Source organism: Centruroides vittatus, unplaced genomic scaffold (genome assembly GCF_030686945.1).
Source record: "Centruroides vittatus isolate TY-2023 unplaced genomic scaffold, ASM3068694v2 contig_905, whole genome shotgun sequence".
Lineage (NCBI taxonomy): Eukaryota > Metazoa > Arthropoda > Arachnida > Scorpiones > Buthidae > Centruroides > Centruroides vittatus.
The window spans coordinates 868754-892377 of record NW_027122595.1 but is presented as its reverse complement, the minus strand read 5'-3'; the positions used below and the strand labels follow the sequence as shown (position 1 = coordinate 892377).

The window sequence follows — 23624 nt, the reverse complement described above, 5'->3', positions numbered from 1 at the left end:
TTCTCATAATAATCAACAGTATATCAACTTGTACTGTTATCATTTAAAATATTCTTCTGTATTTAGTAAAAAGAACATAATTTTTTAAGATCAGTAACAGAAACTTATGTCACTTATTTTCTTTATCACACAGTCTATTTAATATACAGGACGTAAGGTAAGTAAGGTGACGTAAGGTATACCTCACCCTACGTCAGTAATAGTTTCCAGGAGAGGTGATGTAAGTCGAAAAATGACGTAAATCGAATTTACTTGTCTCCAAATTTACTTGTCACTAGGCTAAACCACAAATTACCATTCCAGTTCTTATTTTATTTATAAATGCATTTTTAATAATATATGGTTAATAAGAATCTATTTTAAGCTTACAAACAAATAAATTTTAGTTTTTAATATAGTACAGAAAAAAGTAATCTAAATTTACAAATACATGTATGTACCGGTACATACTTGTAAATGATGTTTACAATTTGGCAATGTTTACAGTACATCACAGACTCTTTGTGAATGTGGTTTCTCTAAGACATTATAAAATAAGATGATTTTTTAAGGTTAAATAACAAATACAGTTATTAAAATTATTTTGCGATAGTAGAAAATAAACTAATTTATCTTAAATTTACCAATATCCAGTGGCGCTGACAACGATGCCAAATGGTAGATATTGGAACTACCGTGGAAAACACCAATAATGAGCACTTGAAGACCACTAAATAAGATGACAACACAGAAACACAAATGTTTTCATGTTTCGTTCTCTAGGATTTATGATGATAATATTAACATTTACTGTAAATGAACATATTTTAATATGATTTAATGTGCTTTTAATGCTTTTATAGTAATATTACGACTTCAATATTTGTGGCGGACATAGTTGTAAAGTCAAATAAAATGACTTAAATTTGATATTTATTTTTCCACACACTTTTTTGACAAACAACGTAACCCGAAACGACGTAACTCGGGGTATACCTGTAAATACTCCATATCATATAAATATTTCCAACATTCCATTTATTTTTTTTTTAATTCAGATATTTCTTCATATTTCCGTGGTACATTACAAATTAATTCTCTACTCTATAAATAAAAACTGAATTAGTTACCTGCAGACAGTTCTGGGTTTAATGACATCTGACATTTATTATCCATTATCATTTCAGGCTGCTCTACAATTGCTGGCATTTCAGATGGTCTTATACTTTTAAACATTTGTTGATTTCTCCAATGAGGAGTTTCATTAACAGATGAGACATCAATATTGTCATTATTTATCTCATCATTTCCTTTTCCTAAAGATTTTTCATCTCTTAAATAAAAATAAAACATCTGTGAATTTTTTTAAAATTACAGAACAATTTAATGTGTATTTTAATGGATTTTTAAAACAATGTATTTATCATTAAATTCAAAGACAATTAAATATTAATGTAATTAACTTAAATATAAATCTTATATTAACAACATATTACTTAATTATTATTTCAATAATTTTTAAATAAAATGAAATTATTATTATTAAAACAATACAGAAATTGTCCTTCTAAAAGAAAAATTATTAATCTTTCTATACACTTCTAAATTGATCAAAAATTTAAAAAATCTTCCTTTTAGAATAATTTTCTATTTTTGTTCATTTGAACAGATATAGAATAAAATTTATTAATTCTTGAAATATTAAATTAGTAATTTTGTAAGTTTATTTTTTCAATCTTGTAAATAATATTAAATTAATTACCATGAGATACAGATTACCTAATTTTAATAAATATAAACTTAAAAACAGATCTATATTAATTCAAATATCTTTAAAATTTCCAGTAGTATAACATGATCACCAAATATTAATTGAATGTTATATTTTAAGTGTGTTTACATCTTCCAATATTTTATTTTCTACAGATAATCTATTTTTTAAAATATATTCTATAAATATTCTGATTTATTCAATTCATAAAAAATGGTGAATGAGAATTCACATTCAAAACATTTTTCACTTGTAAATAATGTTATTACTTCCAAAATAAATTAAATTTGTGTATTTTAAACAGAAAACAATGTGTTTGAAATGTTCTTTAATAACAATCATCATAAAATACTTAGGCAATACTATATAGAGTATATATTCTCAACTTATTTAATTTTTATTTAAAAAAATAATATACAAACCTAATAATAAGTTGAGCATTAAGATTAGGCTTATAACTGTCACATTCTTCCATAACATCTTGTAAAAGGCTAACTATGATTTGAAGATGTTCACAAACTTTTTGAAGTTTTGTCTTAAATATCTAGAAATAAATTATAAAATAATATAAAAAAATATGACTTATTATTAAATAATGTATAATAATATTAAATAAAATGTAAAATAATTCATTCTTAAATTATAAAAATATCAAATTTCATTCAAACTTAAGTAAAACTTCATAAAACTTAAGTAAAAATATCATCTGTGATGGCTTATCAGTAAAAATATACAAGATATGGAGAACTATAGAATTATAATTAATATAAAATAAATCATTTTAAAATATTCTGATACCCATAATATGACACAACCTACCAATTATATTTTAAATTTTAGTAGTCATATTTTTTTTCCATTAGAGCAACATTCAGAATTAAAAAATAAAAATTAAGAATATTAATAAAATAAATAAAATTTTAATATTGAACTTTAAATAAAATAAGAACAAAAATTAACCATCTGAATAGAATCATATAAAACACTTATATAAGAAAATAAAATCATCAAGCAGCAACCATATTATCAATTTTAAAAAATTAAGTAAAATTTATTCTTATATATTTACTGTAATTTTTTAATTTAAACATGATTTTATAAATACAACAAAAACATTTCTTAAATAACTTTAATGTTTATAGATAGATAAAAAGAGAACAAAGTGTATCAAATGAAAATGAATAACTAAAATATTTTTAGTATGCTTTTAATAATGTTGGTATCAACTGATTCTCCCCCTTGTAACAGGTATACCCTATTACAATAAACTTTACTTACTACTACTAGTATGCTTTTAATTTTTCTGGCCTATTGGCACTAAAAGGCCTATTTTTGCTTGCTCACCATAAAGTCACGTCATGTCCAAAATACAATGCCAATACATTGAGAAACAAAGCCAACATATTCTATTATTTTATTTATATTTTTAACATTGGTAAAATAGTAAATTATCATCTAATTTTATTAGATGCTGAAATCCATTTCCAGTAACTAAAAACTGTTTACAGTAAAAAACTAAATACTCAATTATTTAAAAAATAAAACTTAATAGTTTGAAACAGTAATAGAAAATTAGCACTGAACATAGAAAAAATAACTCTTTTTTTAAAGCAGCTATGTATAAAACATTATTAAATAACAAATACTACAATGCAAATTGTCAAAACTTTCTATTAAAAAATTGAGAGACATTAATTTTGAAATTGCTTTTTGAACTTTACTTAGAATAACTGTCAATCATACATATCATTAACAGAGTAATTGCAACTGAAATTTATAATGTTAATAACAATTTAAAATTTTATTTATTATTATTATTATTTATTTAATAAAATTTTAAATAAATTTCACTGAAAAAAAATTTTAAAGTTAATGAAGGATTACTACAAACCGTCCTCTAAATAAAACAAATAGATATATATGACAAAATACCATTAAAAAATCTAAATACCTCAACAGAAAAATCCAAAGAGCAAAATGATAATATATTAGATTAACTAACAGATGAGCTCAGCATTGCTCGGGCAAAAAATAAAAACAGCAAAGATTAAGATTATTAGATTATTTCGTACTTCTGACCCAGTGATTCTCAAACTTTTTTAGGATTTCTTGCATGATGGTCTCTTTACAATTTTTTAGATTGCTCGCAGACCCTTTAAAATTAACTACAATTAACATATAGACTACTGTTATAAAAACATTTTCTGACAAACAATTATAGTAAGACCCTGCTTAATGCTGCCTCAATTAATGCTGATTCAATATAATACAGTCTGCTCAAAGCCTTAAAAACGCTCAAAATTTACCGTGATTAAAATTAACATGGCATTTCATTGATTCATACATAATACGACTATTCCCAAATATAAACTAATCAGCAAAAGGTAGAAATTTGTTGTAGCACAACAAATTTCTACCTTTGCACAAAACAAATATAGATTTAAGGAAAGTACGGACTTTCCTTAAATCTATATTTGTTTTGTGCAAGTTTGGAAAAAATATATCATCAGGGTGCCATAGGAAATACCGACTTCACTTGGCAAGAATTAAATGATAAATGCATAAATGGAGTGTGGAAGAAGTTATGGCTGGAGGTATCAAAGAATTCTCAACAAAGAGCCTATCGCTGTATTGTTAAGTTGACCAAATTGTGAACCTAATCGAAACAGCAGGACTAGATGTAGATGAGCAGGATATTGAGGAGTTTACTGCAGGTTTCTGGTGAGAGCCTTACCAATGATGACCTTCATGAACTGGCAGAACAAGAAATTCATGTAGAACTGGAAAATTGTGATTCTGAAAACGAAGAACCCCAAAGAATTTCTTTACAGATTTCCTTAATATAAAATATGATAACAATAACAGAAATTGTTGATCAAATTGTAACAAATGATTCAAATTTTGAAAGGAGTGCAAAAGCAAAACAAGGCATTTTAGATGCAATCTTCTGCCACCGACATTTGCTTAAGGAAAGAAAAAAGCAACAAATGAAACTACACGACTTTATCACAAAAAAACAAGAATTTCAGAAAAGCCAGAACCTTCATCACAAAATATGAAATTTACATTTCTGTGTGCATATGTTTGTGTGTTATTTAACATATATTATTATGCAAATTAAAATAAAAATAACTTAAAATTATAGTAAAATTTATTTATTTGTGGTCGTGTTCCCCTTTCCCTATTTACTCCATGTTAAAATGCCCTGTTTAATGCTGTTTCGCTTAGCACTTTGTTGTCTAGGAATGTATCCCCTGCATTAAGTGGGGTCTTACTGTATTTATTCAGAAAATGGCAAATTTTAGTCATCAAATGTACATTCAATAGGATAGGTGCATCTGCTTTGCCTGAAGTGACCTCTTCATAGTCCCCCTGAAATCGCTTTGCTAAAGAACCACAAACCTCAGCTTGAGAACCACTGTTCTAACCTTTCTATTATATTATAGTATTTGATTTATATTTACTAAAGTTATATTACATAAGGGTTTATCACACCGAGTGATTAATCTAACATATTTTAAAAATTCTTTAAATTGTGTTCAGTAGAAGAATAAAGAGCCTACCAGTTGTCAAGTAGTTCCGTCCCTGAACACTGGAAGTTCAGTCATGGGTTCATGCTGAGCTAGGACAGACTGGTCACGTGGAGTTTGCTGGGTTTTCTCGACATCTGTAATGCCCGAATAGGGGCCAGTTACCTTAAAAGATCTCCCAAAAGACATTTCTCCCTCCGCGTAACATCGTCTCACCAGAGATGACAGGAAACCACTCTGGTACTAACTTCCCCCAGGGGTCACCTTGGCACAAAACTAATCTCCAATTAACCTGCACCAAGTGATCACCATCAGGTGACCTGATGTGGCAAATGAAGAAGAAGAGAAATATAGAATTTTTAAAGTATGTTAGATTGGTCACTCAGTGTCACACCCTTACATAAGATAAAGTTCGTTGTATAAATAGTTGTATAAATCAAATGCTATAAAATAACAAACATTAAAACAAAACAATATAAAAAGTTTGATTATTTCAGCTTATCATTGTCACATTTATCATGATACTAAGATGGTATGAAATAGCAAAAATTCAATTGTCAAGTAGACAGAAATTAAAAATATATCTTAAATTTTTCAAATATAATATTTTCTAATATTAACTCTAAGAAACTACCATTCACAGCCAAATATCAAATGGTAATCTGCCAACCAATCAAATTTCGGAAAAAAGGAGCAAATATTTAAACTCGGCACCCTCAAACACTACTTAAATCATATTTTGTGCTCACAGGTAACCTTGTATTATGCATTTTTTCTATTCAAATGCCACCATACAGCTGGTCCAAAATAAAGATGGGACTGTTGCAGAAAGAGGTTGAAGTAATTTGTTGACCTCCTCCTGAAAGAGAAGATGCTCAATGACTACTAATTAATACCAGTGTATTATTAATATTTGAAAAGTGGTCCATGTTAGACAGGTTGTGATGGTCCTGCATGTGATTGAAGTTGCTAACCTTAATGTCTGAAAGACTTCTTATAAAACTTGTTTAATGTGATAATAAAGTGTTTAAATTTTGGCAACAGATTGTATAAACTATATGGAAAGTATGTTCTCATAAATATCATGTTTATAAAAAACTATTGGACTGCAATTTAAAAAAATTGTAGATTTATAAATTCCAACTGTCGTCCCATCTACCCTTTTTTAATCTTGAGAAAAGGTATTAGGTAGATAAAGTCTAGACCAGATGTGGAAAGCTTAGGGCAGGAGGCCCAGATTAACTATATATGAACTTCAGATATGGAACAGAAGTAATGTTACTTCAATTCAAAATTTTTCCTTGAATGGAGTTAGATAACCAACAAGACTTTATTGTTAACAGGAAAAGTATGATGTACAGGAGCAAAACCACCACTAAAAGAATTGTGAACATTGTGATGAAAACTTGCAGCCCAACTGATGAGCAATTATTTATTGTGATTACATTACAATTACACTAGAGCATCAATTATCCGAATACCGATCAACCAAAAGCGTTCCAGTCGACAAATTCAAATTTCTGCTAGCGCTGTGGTGCTGCAATATTTGACTATGTCTTGGGCTACTCCAATATTATTTTTGTTTGGTGTGCGTGTTTTAGCTGGCAGCACTGGAGCGACATGACAGGGTACTTAAGGACATGCCATTATTTGAACGAGGCTTTTTTTCCCATTGTGAGTGGTGAGCTTTGCTTGTTTTGTGTGGTGTTTTTCTGAGGACTGTGTGTCAGGACGTGTGTCTTGCTGAATTGGAACATTTTCGATACTACATTAAGTTCCGAAATATAATTTTTTTTTGTTTTTATATTTTTCAATATATTTATTTTGTTCATGCAAAATAAAAAATTTTCATTAGGTTTAACATTGACAAAAATTCGACACGAAGCGACATGCAATGGAGTAAAATTTCAACATGGGATAGGTTAATATATTTTTTTCATACACAACGGGAACAACCTCCAGTCCCAAATTGTTTTGGATAATCGATGCTCTACTGTAGTTTGGTTTATTTGGTAACAGAAATGTGACACGAGTAATCTGCCATGAAGGACGCATCCCAGAAAGACTTTTATGTAAAACTGGCCTCAATTTAAGTGTTACTAATGCAAAAAAAAAATCTATAAAACTCCACATTTACCATAGAATGTTGATTTTAAATCCTTAAAAATTAATAGTTTATTACTAAACAAACAAATAAATAAATCATATTCTACAATATATCAGTTTTCCATTTTTTCCTGTAATACAACTTTTAAAAAATTAGTTAAAGTTTACAATCCTACAACCTACTCCATCATCATACTTCCACTTGATGTATGAGATCTTGTTTGCAAATGGTACGTCTTGTTTTAAATTTGCATGTTGAAGTACTGATTCTATAGAATTTGTCACTGTGCATATGTAGCAGTATAATTCAATTGTATTTTAATTTAATCTTTCTGAGATGTTTGTGTATGTGTAAGTTTAATTTTTCTATTAGCGATATTTTCAAAAGAATAACAATTATATAAATTTGTTTGCATTTGTGCATGACTGTTGATGTTGTCATGATGTTGCAAGGAGAATACAAAGAATTATATAACACTTGGATCAGAGGATTTCTTTCGATGTTAAATTCGCTGTGAAAATGGGTCTTTTGCCTCCCGATAATATTAGTGAAAAATGTAAAAAGATTAAGTTTTTGAAGCTGCAAGCCAGTTTGAAACATATTGTTTATTGTAATTCTAAATACACAGTTTTGAAAAGTGCAATTGAAAGTACTTTTAGAGGTAAGCATGGTAATATGAGTTAAAAAAAACTAGTTATTTTTTATTTGGCATATGTTTTAAACGGAACATAGTTTGACAAACACTTATAATGCTGTAGGAAATAGCTGCAGAACTGGAGTGGAGTGGCAAATTTTGTAAGTCATGTAATGATGGTTGCCCTTCATAATTTCACAAGTTTGAAAATGGGTGGGCTAGGTAAAACTGTCGAAATAGATGAGACAGTAATTTGTTAAAGGAAGTATTGGAAAGGTAGGAAAATTAAACAAACCTGTTGGGTAGTGGGAAGTGTATGCAGAGAGGATGGTGCATAATAATAGGTCAGAAGAGATGTTAACTAGGATTGTATATAAGTTTGTTCATCCTGAAACAATGGTTTACATGAATGAATAGAAATGATATTTACATATAAATGATTTAGAGCAGTGTTTCTCAACGGGGGCAATATTGCCCCCAGGTGGGCGATTTTTCCATGTTGGGGGCGATTAGTAACAATTTATAATTTGGGGAGCAAAAAACAATTTTCTGGCAGCGATATAGTAAAACATTATATTATGAATAATTAGATATTTTATTCATTATATCGTACAATAATTAAACAAATAGCATTCCTATAATCCTTCTTCCTTCCACTTTTAACCCTTTTCTGTCACGTGGTAGGAATTATAATATTCGGGGTCCTGATTAGCCAATTGACAAAATTTTTTTCGAAGTAAAGGGGTCGATACTATGTAACGATTTTATCGAAGGGGCGACGATTCGTTAGAGGTTGAGAAACATTGATTAAGAGGGTCATGAAATTGGCTATAAAACAAACACAAAGTGTTTTGTTGATTCTTAAACTGGAGTTCATACTTTGAGTATGAACTCCAGTTAGAGTGTTTGTAATCATATCTAAAGGACTGTAAAAATGTTCCTAAGCATTTTGTTGAAGAACTGTTAGGTTCATATTTGTATTCTTTTATGTACAAGTTGATGAAACAATCGCAAATTAGTCCAGACAAAAGATTTCACAAGATATTAAGATATACAGTTAATGTGTATCCTGGTTATGAAAGGCAATCAGTTTTGAAGAAACCAGAAAGTGTGCCTGCAGCACCAAAAGATAAAAAGAAGGAGTGATGAGGACAACTAGCCTCTGGAAGACACTTCTGCATTTTTATTGAAATAATGAACAGTTATGAGTCATGCAGTAAGTGTATTTTGAATTTTTTCTTTTTTTTGTTTTAATCACTTACTTTTTTCATTTTCCTTTTTTTTAATTAATCATACTTTAAACATATATGTGTAAGTTTAGGTGTGTTTGTTTGTTTTAAGAAAATGTGCTGTATGCACGGTTAGGGTGTTGTCACAAAATCTCATGGAGAAAGCCCAGAGAGAGTCTCAATCATGCACATTATGTTCCTCTTTCTATTCTTATATGTAAACCAGAAGTTTCTTGTGACATAGGAGAGGTTGTATGTTTGTAAAATATAACCAAAAAATTATTATATAGTCAATATACGACCACAAATCTTTCCCTACCTAGAGTTTTTTGAGTAGCATACAAAGGAGACATATATGTTCATAATGTTATATTAACTTGTAAAATAATCTAAATATTTGTTCATTTAATGTAGATTTAATATAGATTCCATTTAGTAGAAAAAATACTTAATACTATTTAATACTTAAAGACATTAAATATTCCTTACCAAAATGGCAATGTGCCTTAAATATTACAAAATATAAAATCTTTTTTTAATTAAATATTTAATAAACTAATATTACCTTTGGAGACTGTAATGTTAATCGTCGTTGTAATTCAAAAATAGTGTGTGTTCGATCAGACAATTCCATATTTGCAGATTCAAGAGCTTGTGCAAGAGCTCTGTTGTTACTGAGAAGAGCATTTATTTTCATTTTGTAGCTTGAAACTAAGTTACAAAAAAAGAAAGCATCATAACTTTGTAATTAAAATATAAAAAACTATCAAAATAATGAAATAAGAAGAAACCTCATAACATTTGGCACATCTTTAAGATGTGTCAAACTTTTTAAGATTCCTTATTATTTAATTATTAAAGGATAAGGTAAAGAAGAAAAAATGCATGACAACAATATCCATACACATCTTTAATTTGTTCATAGTCCTGTTCTTACTTTTAGAAATTTGTCTCAGAATATAACAATTTTTAAAATATTCTATGTACAGTTTACCAAAGAAATGATAGCAACAATTCCATCTCATTTGTGAAACACCATGTTTCTACATTATTTTATAAATATAACAACAAATAAAAATCACAAGATGCAAGACATAAGTCATATTCAATAATGAAGGAAGCTAAATACAAAATTAATTGGTTAGGAGGATAAAGCAGAACTGTTCTGAATACTTCTGAACAATGTCCTAAGTCAGTGAATCAGCTGGATGTGTTTAAAATGGCAAGAGATAAAAACTGATTCACTAACTATACACATACACACACACACACACACACACACACACACACACACAACCATATTTCAAATAAGTAATGCCAATAGAAATGATACCACAGAAAAGATATGAATTCACATTAGCAAATCTTACTGCTTAGCAGAGAAAAAGTATTCTGACTGAACTATTATAACTTCCTGCAAATCATAGTTGCAAGTTATCTGTTTTGAAGATAGTTGGAATGCAATGCAGGTTATGTACCAATGAGGACAACTGTTGATTTTAAACCTCAATTATCAGCTCACCCTAGAGCTTTCGTTTCATCTAAACTTACTAAAAATGTCTCTAAAAATGGTAAAAAATCATTTACATGTTGCACATATAATTTATTCATTATATATATAAGTATAATGCATAAAATATAACACCATTTAAGATAATATTTATCAAAATCATATTTTCTAATTTTCTGCAACCTACTTCTATGCATTAAAATTTTAGATTACTATATATATATCAGGATAATTGCTTTTTAACTGAAAGCAATGTATATATAATACAAAAAAATTAACAATATAAAATAGCCATTAGAATAATTTAATACAAATACTGAATTTCAAAATTTCTTACTAAATTTTCTTGAAATAATCATGAAAAGAATTAGAACTTATGTACATTAGTGTGAATTTTAAAAAATTATTGTAAAATATAATTTAATTTAAAAATTATTTTATGGTTTGTTTATTGAACAATGCTATTTACAGTTAATAAAATAAATTTATTTCTTTGAAGATTTATAGTTATCATATTGCTACAGAAAATTTATATGCAATGTACTAGCATTAGTAATCATTTAAGTTTATCATTAAGAGTTTGTTAAAGCTATTTAAAATTGTTCTCTTAAATTAATGTTTATCTGAAAATATTTGTATTTGTGGACTATATTTGAATAATTTTAAATAATATACTTTAAAAAACAACTTTTCTACATGAGACATTTAAGCCACATCAACCCTCTATGACTTTCCCTGTAATGCACTTACTATCAAGACATTTAAATGTACTTACATCTTAATATACAATAAGTTAAAGTATAGTAAGTTTTACAGCTATAAAAAATATATTTGAAGATTAATTATCCAAAAGTATCACATTTCCTCTACTAAAATGTAAAACTTCTTTTATGTAAAATTTACATAAAATCTAGCCCAATCTCACATCAAAACATTCTTGTATGACCATTTACTACAGAAAAGTTGTCCATGTCTGTTATAGCCTTATTACATTTATGTAATATTTCTATATTATTCAGTAATAAGATTTGCATTTTTAACTTATGTAGCACAGTGGAACCTGGTAAACTGTAATTGGTCAAGGAAAAAAATTTAACTTCCAGTTAAAAAGTTTCAAGTTATGGTGGTTTGGCTAAAAATCAAGATTTTGCGCTTTAGTTTATTGGTAATGCATAATGAACTACCCATACAATATTTCTGTGGATTTTATTACATAGAATCATTGTATTAATGTAAACCATTCAGCATTAATCCAGAAAACACTTAACTAAATGGTTAAATAAGCTACTAAGAAATGCTTTCCCAAATCATTGATCAGTTCATTCCTAAGTGTTTAATAAGGACTTTTTAAAACTGATATTTTGCATCTAGAATTTATCTGTTTTTTACTTTTTCTCACAAACATATCATTCTTTAAAACTGTTATATTTTTAAAATTTTGCTGCAAAGGTTACAATTTTTACACAGAATCAAACTATAATTATTTTTTAAAAATTAATTTATCAAAAATCCATTTATTTATTATGTCAGCTAGTCAAAGAAATCCATCAGAAATCAAATAAAACAAAAACCTTTTCAAAAAAAAAAAAACAGTTTGAATGGCAGTTAAGAATCTACATGCAGTCAAAATCACCCTGCCAACCATCACATGACACAAAGTTTATTTCTAGTCATACATGTTTTATGCACTTTACAGAAAGTTTCTGATTAGTTTATTTGATAGATGAACATTATTTTATTTAAATAAAAAGTCTGGAGAGTTTATAAAAATATTGCATCAAAAACCCCATTCAAGTTAAACAGATCAACAAATTTGTGTTACAGTTTGAGTTAACATGTAAATACCTATGTTAGATGATCAGGGGAAAAAAAAACAACTTTGAGTAAATGCAACCTCAAGTTATCCTTGTTCAAGTTAACCAGGCTCCACTATAACTAACTTAAAATTTATCAATATCTTAACTTAAAATTTAACTATCAAAAATAACTAATACTCATATTAATAAATTTGTAATATATCATTTACTTCTTATAGTTTTAACCAATTATAAAAATTTATATTTCAGCAAATTCATATTATTGCAATTATGATTTTTTATTATTAGATTTCTTTTCAATAAAAATATTAGAAAGTAAGTTTATTTTCTATTACAATATATTTGACATATTACTATTTCATAAAAAATACTTAAACATATTATGCATAAATGTTATTATTTTCCGTAAAAAATGATTACATTGTCATATTGAATCATATGATGAAATTCAATTCATCCATTGTTTATTTTGAAATAGCTGTTGGCTAAAAAGGATAACTTTTTGTCTTTTTTTCTGTCTTGTAATTCAACATAACACAAAATATAATTTCAAATTAATGTTGTTTCATATGTATCAGCTACTTTATTCATATTCCATGTTCATTGTTCATATTGTCTTTGTTTTTGCCCAGTCCTCGATTTCTTTATTTCATTCATTTGTTTTTCTTTATCTATAATCATAAACTCCTGGCTAATTCTTTATAATCTCATAAAACTAATTAGCTGTGTTAGTTGAATGTCTATACTTCAACTATCTTATTTGTCATTGAATTAGTTGTGAATATACCAATCGTAGATAACATGCAGGCAGATAGTTCATCACAAATTTTTTATTTTAAATGTCTTATGTTTACTAGAACTATTATTTTTTTTTTTTTAATTTGAAACGGAAATTATAATTGACATTGACAAGAAATGTTTTTACCATATGTTTATGACAAAATTTACATAATAATTTTTTACGAGAGAGTAAAACATCTATGATAGTTTCACAAATGCTGTATTTCAGCAGGTATCATGTAAAAATTCTGCATAAATTTATGTCTGTCCCAAGTAGTCAGATAATTGCCTAAACACTTTTACAACTATTTACAAGTAACAGAAAAGCATAAAATGTGTTTAAAATGTTTTACTTTTGTTTTTGTTATAATGAATAACAGTTTAGAATCTAATTTTCTAACTTCTGAATATACAGAACAAAATTTTATTATATTGTATTGAGTACAGTATTTGAGAAATATACATGCAAACTACAGTGTTTACCATAGTGAGTATTTTTATGTTCTTTACATATAGAATGTCAGAAGCTATAAAAGCATGGTTTGCTCATTCATAACTCAGATTCAGTGGGACTATGAATAAATTAAACCAACTATTCATCTTCCTCAAAAACACAAATTTGCATATATCAATCTCATGTAAAACAAGACTGTACTAAACATGAATAAATGCCTAATTATAAAATATTAAAATTTTTCAGAACTTTTCATTTTTTTTCATTAAATTTTTATTGCAAAATCTGTGAATGATTTTGTTACAAAAATAAATTGATGATTTTAATAAATTTTATTAATCTATATTTTCTTAAGATTATAATAAGTCTTACCATTGTAAGAATGTGAAAGCATTGATCGATGAAGACTCTTATCATGAGTATTCACTACTTTCTTTGGTCTGTGGACTACAACAGGCCTTTTCTTGACCTTTCTTCTCAAACTTGTATTCATGTTTTCTTATTTATATTTTAATTTAGAGAAAGTTTGCTACTTAAAATAAAAAAAATGTAAATATTAAATACAGCATTCATAAAATAAATATATAATACAATTTTATGTAAAAAGTAATTATATATAAAGTTCATAATAAATTACATGTTGAAATGATAGTAATTAATTATTTTAATTAAATAGTTAAATGTTTTGAAGTTTTAATCTCTATTTAATAAAAATTCAACAATGTTTAATTATATTAACATTAAATGCAAATTTTCTAAAAATTTAATATAAATTAAGTGCTTCAAAGTCTGAATGAAAAAAATAAGTATATCTTTTTACATTAGTTGTTGTTAACTAATGTAAAAAGATATACTTATTCTTTTCATACTGACTATAATAATTGGGCTGCAATTTGAAAAAATTGTAGACCTATAAATTCCCACTGTTGTCCATCTGTCTTTCCTTAATCTCGAGAACAGAGTTAGATAGATAAAGACGAGATCAGATATGGAAATCTTGAGCAGGAGGCTCCGATTAACTATATATGAATTTCCAATACAAACCAGAAGCCACATTATTTCCAATACAAACCAGAAGTCACAATTCAAAACTTTTCCCCTGAAAGCAGTTACTAGATGACTGGCATGACTCAATTGTTAAAGGAAAAGTATGATATCTTGGGGCAAGACACTACAGTACTAATTTGAGGTGGAGAGCATATATTTTAAATTAAATAAATTTAAAAAATATGATTTAAAAATTGCAGCTCAGCATTGTGACAATGTCATAATAAATAGTTGCTCATTATAATTTAGAACATTACTGGTTTTTGTTTCTTTTTCCATTTTTGACTCTTTTTTTGGCTCTCTGAGTACTATGAATGCCTTACTCCACATCGATCCTAGATTCAGTCAGGCCCACAATGATGTGACCAGATGGCAAGTGTCCTGACATATCTGGGACAGATCACCCAAGAAAATTCCCAGGTACTGCTCAGTTAAATTCAATCCTGGGTCTCTGAAATGGTAGGATACCTTAACCAATCAACCAATTTGTTATGGATAGTTGTGCTTTTGTACAATTATATTTAGTGTTACAAAGAATTATACAATTACAACTCTGCAGAAGTATGTTTTGCATTTTCAATGGATTGATCTACAAGTCTAGAGAATTTGTACCAGTGAAAAATATGTTATTTCATAATTATACAAAAGAAATCATAATTACATTAACTAATGGAAATCTGAAAAAAATTATTAATTATATATAATGTTAAAGTAAACCTCTAGATCTTAACCCCAATATCGCAAGACAGATCACTACAAAATGTAAGAAAATGAATCAGGAGCAAAGAAAATGTCTCAGGTGAGTCAATGGAACAATTGATCTTGTCTTATATAAGTGTCAAAAAGGAAATTAACATTCAAGAAGGAATTAGATGTTTGTTGAAATTACAAACCTCTTTGAACAGTAAATTACAAACACTTTTGGGCCATTTAGATAGAATGCAAGCATAGATTGAAAACATAGATACTGCTTTGGTAGATGTTGAATCTAGGTTATCTGTCCTCTAAACTGATGGAGAAAAAGTTTATTTTAAAGATGACAAATCAAACATAGAAATTAATGTAATTTATAATAATAATCTGCATGAAAAATTAATAAATTAGAAGATAAAGAAGGAAAGAATAATATTGTAATCTCATTCAGGCAACAATAAATCAGATAATTGTTCAATTAAGGTTCAAAAACTTTTTAACAATAAATTAAAGATACGGATGTCAATATTAAACTTGCTTTTAGAATTGGAAAATTTAAACCTAATATAAAAAGACCAATTATCTGTAAACTCTTTGATTTTGAAGATAAATTAAAAGTTTATAAAAATATTACTAATTTAAAAGGCTTAAATATATTCATTAATGTGGGAGGCGGGGCGCCATCGGACGGCGAGGGAAGAAGGCGAGAGCGGGACGGGGCGAGACTTGGGTGTAGCCAGACGACGTTTGAGAGGAAAGGCGGGAAGAAGACGGAAGACGAGTCCAGACGGGACTTCATGTTTCTTTTCCACTAAGACGAGACGATTCAAATTTAATGTTCAATGTTTATGTCGTTAATTGTAATGTCTAGTGTCACAATTAAATGTTAGTTTAGTAAGCAATTAAGTGTCTTTACTGGACTAAACACAAGCGAAGTTACAAAAGTAGGAGACAAGACGAAAAGAAAGTCCTACATTAATTATGGCTATTCTATGAGTACAATGTGCTATATGATGTGTATTGGGTGACCTTGGCACTTCTCTCTATTCAAGGAGTATTCTTCTTCCCCTTTTACTTGCATTTTTTATTTATTTAATATTCATATCTTAATTAAATTTGTGAAACCATTACAGATAAAGTAACTTTATGCAAATTATAATCAATATATGAATATTTATAATCATCCATATAATGTGAAATTATTCTGTTAAAGATATATCAACTCATATGTTGTTTTCATTTTATAATTTGTTAAATAAATTAACAATAAGCATTTAATCCCTTTTATAAAGATATTTAATGCAAATATATTTTATTACACATACATAGATTATTATAACAATAAAAGGGTTATCACACACGATACTATTAATGCCTTATTTATCCCTAAAATACATTTCAGCCTTGGTGTTAATGGCCTTCTTCAGTTAAGTGAAAAACATTTAATATAAGACAAAAACTCACACTTACAAACATTAAAATGATAAACTATTAAAAATCAAAATGCTTAAAACTGTACACATAGCTGTCAACAGTTTTACAAATGCACCGTGAACATCTTGACGACAAATTATGCAACAAGGTGGGATATCTAAAAGAGGTGGTTTCACAGATGTTGCCGTCAAAGATGTTTATGGCTTTATTACATCTGATACTTTACTGAGCCCCACTACCTCTTCCAAATGATCAAATACAACTCAGTACAGTATGTTGACCTTTCCCCATTTGGAGTGATGTATTAAAATTTTACTACTTGCATGAACACGCATAACTCACAACTACTACTTAGTAGTTTAACTGTCCAATCTACAACTATTCCTAGGCAGAGGCTGCATAGCCACCAGTTCATAACCAACCACCATAAGTGGTCAGAGCAGTTCATTATGTTAATGTACAAACAAATTTAACATGGCAATAATTGGATACAAAGACTGAAAGACTGGCACAGGGTGCAACTAAAATGGTCATACAGGAGTGTATTATAAGTGTTTATGTAGGTATTAAAGTTTCAATACACTACTCCAAACAGGGAAAGGTCAACATACTGTACTGAGTCTGTATTTGATCATTTGGAAGAGGTAGTGGGGCTCAGTAAAGTATGAGATGTAATAAAGCCATTTGTAATTGTAGCTGTTAATGTAAGCTGAATTCTAAAATATGTTTAAAACTGTTAACTGGAAACACAGAAAACAAATAATCATCATCAATAATCCAATTTTTTAAAATCAAATTTTAAAAATGTCATTTCTTAATAGGGTTTTTTAAAATATAATTTTGAGAATTTATCTAAAAAAAGAAATTCGTTATATGAAAACATTGACTAGTACCTCATTAATTATGAAAGAAAAACTCGAAGAATTATTCCATAATAATTAATAATCTTGTTCATATTAAAAGAGAATGATTATATTTATTCTTTTTTTTTATCGACTTACGTTCAAAATTTTGAATTTCACCCGCGTTCATCACAAACAAACCGCAAACCGTAATAGTCGTAGCGCCCCCTAAAAAATTCAATGTAATAAGTTCGAATTTTATAAATTTGATATATTTGATTACGCTTTTTATAATGATATAAGAAATATATTAAAATTTTTCTTTTTTAAAGTTTTAATAAAACATCTATATCACTTAAATTTCTTGAATATAAATTATTCAAAATATTTTTTAATATAAATGTCAACTTTGAATGTTAAATTCGGTAACAAATAAATAATATCTTTTCTTGTAATTGTTTTTTTTAACTCTCTCCACTCCATTGATATGGATAAGGCTTGGTTTTTGTGATAGATATATCACGGAATCTTCACGAACCATGATGGGATGACGGGATATTAACGGCCGATGCGCCAATAATTCTTCTGTGATGTTGAAATCCGCATCAACTCCTCGAATAAATATTGGTAGTTGTGCTGTATCGGAGGCATCGGTGCTGTTATCTAAAGTAATTGAAAATGCTTCCAATCTAGCAATCTTCTCTTAAACTTTTTTGATATCAGCTATAATTTCTATCCATCGGATAACTACTGTCTCGACAAACAAATATTCTCGAAGCCGTTTTTGTTTTCGGGACATATACTTGCAACATCCAGCAGACATTCTTTGATAAATTCTCCTTCACTAAATGACTTAAAATGCTTAGCGATTTTTTTCGCTTACCACAAAGTTGGCTTTCACAACGTTGTGGTGCTGCGTTCTTCGCTTGTTGAACATTTGCTGCTAAACATCCAAGTTTTTCTTCAACTTCTGTATTTCATCTTTTCGTAGTTGTTCATCAGTTTTTTGGTGATCCGCATGTCTCGAAGTAAAATGTCTCTTCAAGTTGTATTCTTTGTTTACGGATACGGATTCATTGCACAGCAAACATACAACCAAACTTTTAGTCAGAATAAAATAATAATCTTCCATCCACTAGTCTTGAAATTGACGATTCTCTGCATCTACTTTTTTTTGACAATCCCTATCATTCTCCCAGATTTATAAGCGATATTCAGAACTGTCAAACAAAACGGTCTTCTACACCGCAGGAACTGAACAAAGCACAAGAACAACGCAAGTATCAAACTGACATGTTGAAACACGTTCACATACGCCACTAGTCAAACTGAGAGACCTTGGTGGGAGAAAACATGGTGTGTTTTGCGCAAGTCATATGACGTCAGCTTAATGTGAGTTAATTAATGTGAGTTAGTAGAACACGCCATGTTTCCTCCCATCACGAATAAGACAAACATCACTGAAATAGATTAGGGCCGGATCAAAAGAAGTAGAGAGCCGGATCCGGCCCGCGAGCCAGGGGTTGCCCATATGTGCTGTAAATAACGCTAAACCAAGTCTTGGCTAAACTTGCTTTATGTAATAGGGGTGATTCGCTGATGGCCATATTGATATACAATAGTCGATTACAGATTGAATGTTATACTACGTTCGCACACAATCCACGACTCACTTCGATCACGATTTACCTTTAATCTGAATTGTGACTGTCGCCAGTCGAACGTCGAGCTGTTCGCACAGGCAGTCCGCTTGAGAAGAACCCGGCTATTACACGCGATGATAAAACTGGCATAACTACTCGGTAAGTCACGAACACCAACAAACAAAATGGAAGTTTTGGTTAGAAATAAATACTTTTTCTTGCCATATATCTAATAATAGACAGATGTCGTCGTCTCTCCAAATATCTTTTTTATTTCTCTGTCGATAGCCCGACACGTGTTTCGCAGACATCTTGTATTTTCTCCCGCGCGTGGGACTGTGGGATCTCTCTTATGATTGGATCTAGTTTCAAGAACTCTCTTCAGTCGATCGCGATTGAACCTCGTTTCGGTCGAGATTGAAACAGTCGAGAGAGGTCGCACCAAGGCTTAGTCGTCTAGAGTCAAGGTTCTAGAATATATTCTAGGACCTTGGTCTAGACTCTAGAGTACCTAGATATTTGAGTAGCGACACACGAGTCATCGCCGCCATGTTCTGTCGACTGTCATCACGTGGTATATGGGTTTACATTAAGAAATGACGATTTTTTTAGTTTATTTTTCTTAATGTAAACCCATAGACCACGTGATGACAGTCGACAGAACATGGCTGCGATGACTCGTGTGTCGCTACTCTGATATCTAGGTATCTATAATCGTCGACCTTGATCACAATCTAGATTGAAATGGTCGGTGCGAGCGGGGTATTAGAAAAAAAAAAAATATGATCTAAGAACAATTTTCGATGAGATAATCTGAAAATGTCGCCACGATATTCCCCGCCGAATATGTAAGCCTAACTCTTTTTTTCGATATGGAACTTAAACGTGGGTTTGTTATCGAGAATTACATCCAGGGCATCCACAGATTGGACGTAAGCAATATTAGTATTATGTAATATTGATGAATTTGGAATCCGAACATATGAGAAACAAACGACAACCATATTATCGATATTATTGTTAGATTTACTGTCAGTAAAAACAAGTATATATAGTTTTAAGAAATCATATTGCAACGAATATTACTAAAATTGTTTTGTTTTATTAAGTTATGACACTTGAGCGATCTGCCTAGGGGATGCCTTTTGGGAGGACTTTTTAGGGTAACTGGACCTATTTAGGCGTTACAGATGTGGAGAAAACCCAGAAAACTCCACGCGGCCAGCTCGTTCTGGCGAGGCGCGAACCCACGACCGAACTCCCAGTGTTCAGGGAAAGGAACCACTTGGCCACTGGTGGGCCCAATAAAATTATTTTAGAATACAATGTAACTCGCTCAAGATGTACATACACTGTTCTGAAAAAAATTATTTTCGCTCCCGTCAAACATTTTCACTGATTTTTATACGTAGTGGTTTCGATGGTGCTACAGTATATTCGAATCTGGCAACAGAATTGGCTTAACACCCATCACTTTTCAGAGAAATGTGGTTCTTAAAGGAAAACATTTTCTTTTCAAAATACAGTATCATATTTATTGGCTACAAACATTGCTAATTGGCTAATTAGATATAAATAAATTTATGTTAATTACTCCTTTTTCATAATTCTATACATTTAAAAACAAACACTGAATGACATTTTTTTTTTCTTTTTATATTCTTCTTCTAAAGTTTCGCTGTCCAGCAGTAATCCGCTAACATGTTCTCGTTCCATCTTCTTCTATACCGCTTTTTCATTTCAGAAATTGTCTGATGGAACCTTTCTCTACGTTCATCAGAAACGGCTCCTAAGTTGGTGGAGAAAAAATCTAAATAGAAATACTTTGTTAATGCAAGTTTTTCTCTTTTGTAGTGAACTATTATAAAAGAGAAAACTTATTTTCTATTCAGTATATTGATTGAATGACTCTTACCAGCATCTGATCCTTACTGTTACTGGAAAGTAGTTAGAAACTGGATCAAAATTGAATAGGAATCACCTACAACGATAAGAGAATACCTATCTCACGATTATTCAATTGAATATCCAACTTTTTCATGTTGCTATTAATTTTTCATGCAAACGATAAATTATCGCTAATATTCATAGAATGAAAAGCTTTTTGAACACGATTCTAAATTTTTTGAACATCATTCACTCTTAAGTAAAAAATTGTGGCTCTTTAACACTTTATTTAGAAAGTAATACTGTATTTTTATATGAAAATACAGCTAAAAAACCAGGCTAAATACCCTCTTATTTAGTTTTTATCATAACTTTTTATTTTACCAAGTTATTGTTATTTAAAGGTTGTTACTTTGTAATGGATTTAAATTATTCTAAACTTTTTGAACTGAATGTAACATAATTTAATGTGTAATAATTAAAAAAGAAAAATGTAATATTTTCTATTAATCATTTTTATTAATAAATTGCAAAATTTTTTAAATTCTAAAGTGTCATTTCTGTTTAAAATAATAATTCTCAGTTTAACAAATTTACATTTGATATTATTTGAAATTTTATATAATTATTTCTCGACAGATGGCGGGGAGATATAGATAAATTTTTGCCATGTGTCGAAGAAAATATTAATCACGTGTTTATCGGTTTCTCCTAGAACAATTATTTATTTATTTTATTACAAAAATAAAAAAATTTCTCCGGTATTTGTATCACTGATGCTTCAAAATGGGGAGTTATAATTTACATCATAAAACAAAAAAATAATAATAATAATTTATAAATTGAGTGCAAAATTTAGCGTTTATTAAATGTAATTAATATAATCATAATAGTGAAGACTTATTATATGGAATATCTCCATTTAAAACGAAGAGATGAGCGTGAAAAAAGAACGGAATTCGGAAGGAATTAGAAATAAAACTTGCTAAATATTTCCTTTGTCTTATTATTAGACACTTAAATAATGTCTTTTAACCGAATTTAAATTATAATTTTAATTTTAAAACATTTATAAAATACACTTTATATGTACTTTTTCTACATACTCTAAAGGACCTACATAACTTTAAAAGATCACTGTACTTTGACGTAAACAAATCTCACGCTTATGACGTGAAATGCAACGTCAGTAATACATTGATGATGTCACTAATAATGTATGAGGTTAGAGTTTATACGAGTTGGCGTGCCTATTTTTTCTAATGGAGGTCACAGCCTAAGGCCAGGTTCACAAACATCTCGGATTTTATAAGTTACGAGATAATTCCTTCTAAGGTACCAGTTACAATAAGTGTAATATAACGAAACTGATTAAAATTTTAGAAAAATTATGAGAGGAATGATATACTAAATCGATATATTCAAATTAAATCATTCGAATGTTTTATTTAAACAATGTATATAAAAATTTAAAATTATGACAGCCGTTATATATCTTACATACTTCTGTTTCATAAAGAAAGCGAAGTTACTGATAATATTCATATATAATTAGCATACAATAAGAACAATTGTCTCATGGTTTTACGTAATCTACACATTTCTATGCGTTTTTATCAAAAAATTTGATAAGCGACATAATTTTGAATAAAGGTTAATTCTAAGAGAAAACTAAACGGATCGTTTCGATTGGCCATTTTAAATTAACTTGTCAACCAATGTCATGAAGATGAAGATGAATCAACAGAAAAGCTTAAATTTTTTTTATGATTATTAACACCGATAAACATCATAATGTATGTATTTAATGAAGATTTACTAATTAAATAATTATTTTATTTTCCCTTTAATAAATAAAAAATAATTAGTTATTTTCAGATTACATCGAATATTTTCAGCCAAAAAAAAACCCCCTAATCAAGCATAAAACTTACGAGGAGATGAAGGGTTTTATTACAAATATAACTGTATTGATGTCTTACGAAGATATTTTTATTATTTATTTGAAACTTTATAAAATTCCGAAGTAAATAATCAATAGAAGGAAAATTCTCAAAACATTTTTTATGAAGCCAACAAGATTGAATTTTTTAGATTTATCATTTTTCTTCTTCTTTATAATTGTTATAACTCTTTTAATGTTCTTTAACTAGTTCATACACTTTTTCTTAATGCTGCTTGTTTAATTTCTGTGTCAAATCTGAGAATTATTTAGTTTCGTATACGTTTCTTTTTGTATAATTTTCGTTAAAAAATCTGTGTCAATA

General features: G+C 28.8%; 1 protein-coding gene across 3 annotated transcripts in view; it reads right to left on the bottom strand.

Moving 5' to 3' along the window:
- LOC136984164 (probable serine/threonine-protein kinase DDB_G0283337) overlaps nucleotides 1-18069 on the bottom strand; it is a 68623-nt gene extending 50554 nt beyond the window's left edge. For 2 of the 3 annotated variants that reach the window (XR_010882158.1, XM_067281096.1), the window contains exons 1-5: nucleotides 17987-18046; nucleotides 14184-14340; nucleotides 9816-9961; nucleotides 2173-2294; nucleotides 1110-1312 (exon numbers count right to left, since the gene is read on the bottom strand). Coding sequence is in view for 2 of the 3 variants with exons in the window: in XM_067281096.1 (XP_067137197.1) it covers nucleotides 1110-1312; nucleotides 2173-2294; nucleotides 9816-9961; nucleotides 14184-14304 (592 nt within the window). In the remaining variant the exon portion in view is untranslated. Of the gene's footprint in view, nucleotides 1-1109; nucleotides 1313-2172; nucleotides 2295-9815; nucleotides 9962-14183; nucleotides 14344-17986 lie in introns of all 3 variants that reach the window. The other variant, XM_067281097.1, reaches the window with a different exon arrangement.
- Between the last annotated feature and the right edge of the window lie 5555 nt (nucleotides 18070-23624).